The sequence below is a fragment of the Cariama cristata genome, unplaced genomic scaffold, assembly GCF_000690535.1.
Source record: "Cariama cristata isolate BGI_N322 unplaced genomic scaffold, ASM69053v1 scaffold29059, whole genome shotgun sequence".
Taxonomy (NCBI): Eukaryota; Metazoa; Chordata; class Aves; order Cariamiformes; family Cariamidae; genus Cariama; species Cariama cristata.
This window is the reverse complement of record NW_009635677.1, coordinates 2,056-5,709: the sequence shown is the minus strand read 5'-3', so window position 1 is coordinate 5,709 and position 3,654 is coordinate 2,056. Positions and strand designations below refer to the sequence as shown.

Below are 3,654 nucleotides of genomic sequence, written 5' to 3'. Positions count from 1 at the left end.
CAGCCTGAACTTAGAGGTTTGGGGTCAGGACTGAGCACAGGCTGAACCTGAGCAGACGCCAGCAGGGTCTCCTCCATCATTTAGAGCTCTTTTTCCACTGGTTTGGTCCTTTGCCCAAACCTTTTCCAATCTATGCCATAAATTCCACCCCGGTTCTTGGAGAAAGCAACCGGTTCTGACTGCCCCGCTCTCTCAGAAATCAGGGGTTATGAATTCCCAGAGCCAGGTTATCATGTTATTAAGCAAGGAAGAATCTGAGTTTGTAGGAGATAAACCTGGATAGGTGGGATGAGGGTGCAGAGGGTGGACCAGCTGGAGGAAGGGAATGCACCAACAAGGTGTTTCTTCTCCGCTCAGGAGAAATTCCAGGCTCACGTGCAGATCCTGAAGGAAAGGAGAGAAAAGCTGCTGGGGCTGAAAATGGCCGAGGATAAAAAAAGCCTGGACTTCCTTGTAAGTGTCTGTCCCTGGGTGGTGATGGCTTTCCCTTTTTCCTTTCGATTGTCCCTCTGGCCATGGTGATGGATGTGGGGACAGGAGACGTGCCGCATCTCACCTCTCCCTTGTGTGTGTCGGTTCTCCTTGCAGGAACAAGTGGAAACGGAGCGGCAAAAGGTTGTGTCTGAAGTCCAGGAGCTGCACCGGTTCGTGGAGGGACAGGAACGTCTCCTCTTGGACCGGTTGGCAAAGCTGGACCAGGAGATCATGAGGAGACAGGAGGAGAACATCAACAGGCTCTTGGAGGAGATGTCTTCCATCGGTGAGCAGATCCGTGAACTGGAGGAGAAGTGTCAGCAGCCGGTGTGTGAATTCCTGCAGGTGAGACCTCTGAAGGTCATTGGCCTTGTCACCAGCCCAGGATGGATATAATGCTAAATAGTCCTTTTAAAATGTATCTTTCAAAGCTTTTCCTTTTTTTTTTTTTAAAAAAAATTATTTTCTTCAATGATCACAAACACGGCCCAACCGCCCACTTGAGTATTTTAAATCAACCACAACCTGTTTAAATCACTGCCTATTTACATGGGTATGGGATTCATCCATCTGGTTGTACACATCTATGTCCAAAACAATTCTCCGAGCGCCTTCGTACGCGGTGGAGAAACCACAGGCACTCACATCATCTTTAGGTAGTCATCAAAACCATCATCTGAGCCAGGTGATGGGTTAACTCCTGATTTAAAACATTCAGATATGCTGAAGCAGTGGTGTGCATTAGCAGCAATAACGCCCGTCTTGGAGGAGTAGGGACGTGAAAGGTGTTGGGTGATGGCAGGTAACGAGCTGCTCATCAAGTGATGTCGCCGTGGCCTCACCTAACTCCCCAGCTGATCTGCAAACACTGTGCAGGCAGGCCAGTATCAAGGGGTTCATTTTAGACCCATAATTTAGACAAAGCAAAGTCTTTGGTTGGCCAAGACGCCCCACAGCCCTGCGGTAGCTGCCTGTTCTTTACTCTCAGGCTGACTTTGCTCTGACCTAACGCTCCTTCTCTCCTCTCTCCCTTGTAGGACAGCAGAAACATCTTGAGCAGGTTTGCAGCTCCTTTCACATATTCTTGTGATGGTAATGTTGTTTATCTCTACGATGGTGACACTAATGGACTCTGAAAGCCCAGCCACTTACGGTCCCCGTATGCTAGGTACCGTATAGACACATAGGGGACAACTAGGGCACCGCAAAAGGTCCAAGTAGGATGCTGAAGACCAGGGAAAGGTATCAGATGGAATGATGGTACCTCCAGCTCTGCTGCAGCTTCTTCTTTATAGTCCACCCAAAACTGCCTATTCCTGGAGGGTTGAGCTTTCACTCCCTGCCCTTGTCAGCCCATCACAAACAACAAACCAGCAGCTAAAAATACGCGGCCGTTTAAACACTAAGGAGTGCATCCAGGTGGGAGGGAATCCAGTGTGAACTTCCACCCTTGTAACAGACCTCTTCGTGTCCTCTTTGGACATGGATCGAGAAGGTGGGTTGTTGGAAAGACAAAAGTGGGCAAGGAAAGACTTTTTTTTTTTTTTTTTTTTTTTTTTTTTTTTTAATTGCCTGCGTTTCCCTTGATGCAGAGCGCTGCTGGTCATGGCAGAAAGCCTTTACCATCCAGGGACACTTCACTGGTGTTCAGGAACAAAATAGCCACACACTTTGGGTCAGCAAGCCCTTGTGTGGGAGCTCATTGATGCCCTAGGACCAAGCCTTTGCTCTAGGCCTACTATTACTTTGTAAGAAATCCCAGCTGAAAATCGGTCAGTGCATAATGACAATTATGAGACAAGGAAGTATTATTAGAAAGGTCTTCCTTCTTTCTAGGTTCGAGAAGGACGTTGCCCAGAAACCAGCAGAGACATCGTCTGAGCTGGAAGAGAAACCCACCGGTCTTCTTCAGAAAAATATTGCCCTCAAAGAGATGCTGATGAAATTTCAAGGTACAGAGGAGGAGGAGGAGAGGGTTGGAGGTCGTGCTAGGTTTGTTTGCGGAAGATCTAAGGGACGAGAATTCTTGGTGAAACACCGTGGGGAGATACTTCCAACGGAGATGTAGCCATATTAGCACAGCAAGAAGCGATCAGTCTGGTCGATGAGGTGAGGGAAGGCAAGTTTGCCTCCCGGCAGATCTCGGGGAGCATGGTCAGCGTTGGGGTCCTGTGGGACCTCGCGTAGGGTCGGTGTCACCTTGGGAAATCACCTCTCTGAATGGGACCAAAGGTGAAAATTGCAAATATTTCCACAGTGGAACTTAAAAAAGGAAAGACATGGGACACCTGAGGATTTCTTTCCTCTTTGCAATGGCCTGGAGACTCCCAGCAAAACTATCCACACTTTAAGCCTTATTTTTACTCTAAATCAAGTTCCCTCCGTGCAGCTGCCTTTTCTGCTCTTCCAGTCTTGCTCGTGGGCACAAAACCCATCCCTGCTCTGCTCCAGCAAACTGGGACTGGGAGCTGGAGCATCCCAAGGTCAAGGTGGGGGAAAGGTGACCCTAATGCCTCTGAGGACTGAGCTGTATCTGTGATGCTCATCTTCTCTTTGTCCCCAGTCAGTTTGACGCTGGATCCAGAGACAGCGCATCCCCGGCTCGTCCTGTCCGAGGACTACAAACGCGTGAGATGGGAAGACACTCGCCAGCCCGTACCCGATAACCCCAAACGTTTTGACTCGTCTCGTTGTGTCTTGGGCTGCGAAGGTTTCAGCGCGGGGAGGCATTACTGGGAGGTGGAGGTGGGCGACGGGGAAGCTTGGGCTGTTGGGGTGGCCAAGGAATCGGTGAGGAGGAAGGGACGGATCAGCGTCAACCCCAAGGTGGGGATTTGGGCGGTGGGGCAGTGCGGGAGCCAGTACCAGGCTCTCACCTTTCCGACCATCCCCATCTCCCTGCTCGCTGCTCCCAAGGTGATTGGGGTTTACCTGGACTATGAGGCGGGGCGAGTGGCGTTTTTTGACTCCAATAACGAGGCACCCATCTTTACCTACCCCCCAACATCCTTTGCGGGGGAGAAAATCCTCCCCTTGCTCTGCCTGGGGAGGGGGTGCCAGTTCACACTCTCCCCCTGACCCCCCCCTCCCTTCATGGGACAGCATCTGCCTGACTCTTGCTCGCGGGGGTCTGGGGAGATGGCGGGGGGTTAATCACCACCGAGATGGCTTGTGGGAGCA

The 3,654-nt window shown here is 50.8% G+C and overlaps 1 protein-coding gene across 1 annotated transcript; it reads left to right on the top strand.

Annotated features, from left to right (window-relative positions):
* The first annotated feature begins 288 nt into the window (after positions 1-288).
* On the top strand, positions 289-3,552 carry LOC104167394 (E3 ubiquitin-protein ligase TRIM39-like). Its single transcript, XM_009707638.1, has 5 exons — positions 289-453; positions 589-819; positions 1,512-1,534; positions 2,311-2,426; positions 3,038-3,552. Exons 1-5 carry the CDS (start codon positions 289-291, stop codon positions 3,550-3,552), a joined length of 1,050 nt encoding a protein of 349 aa, XP_009705940.1.
* Positions 3,553-3,654: the final 102 nt, after the last annotated feature.

Bases quoted from the DNA above. Each gene is read 5' to 3' on its own strand.
- LOC104167394 (XM_009707638.1), top strand. From the start codon at position 289: ATGAGGGTGCAGAGGGTGGACCAGCTGGAGGAAGGGAATGCACCAACA. The intron at 820-1,511 runs GTGAGACCTCTG...TCTCCCTTGTAG, and splicing joins CGGTGTGTGAATTCCTGCAG to GACAGCAGAAACATCTTGAG. The intron at 1,535-2,310 runs GTTTGCAGCTCC...CCTTCTTTCTAG, and splicing joins AGCAGAAACATCTTGAGCAG to GTTCGAGAAGGACGTTGCCC.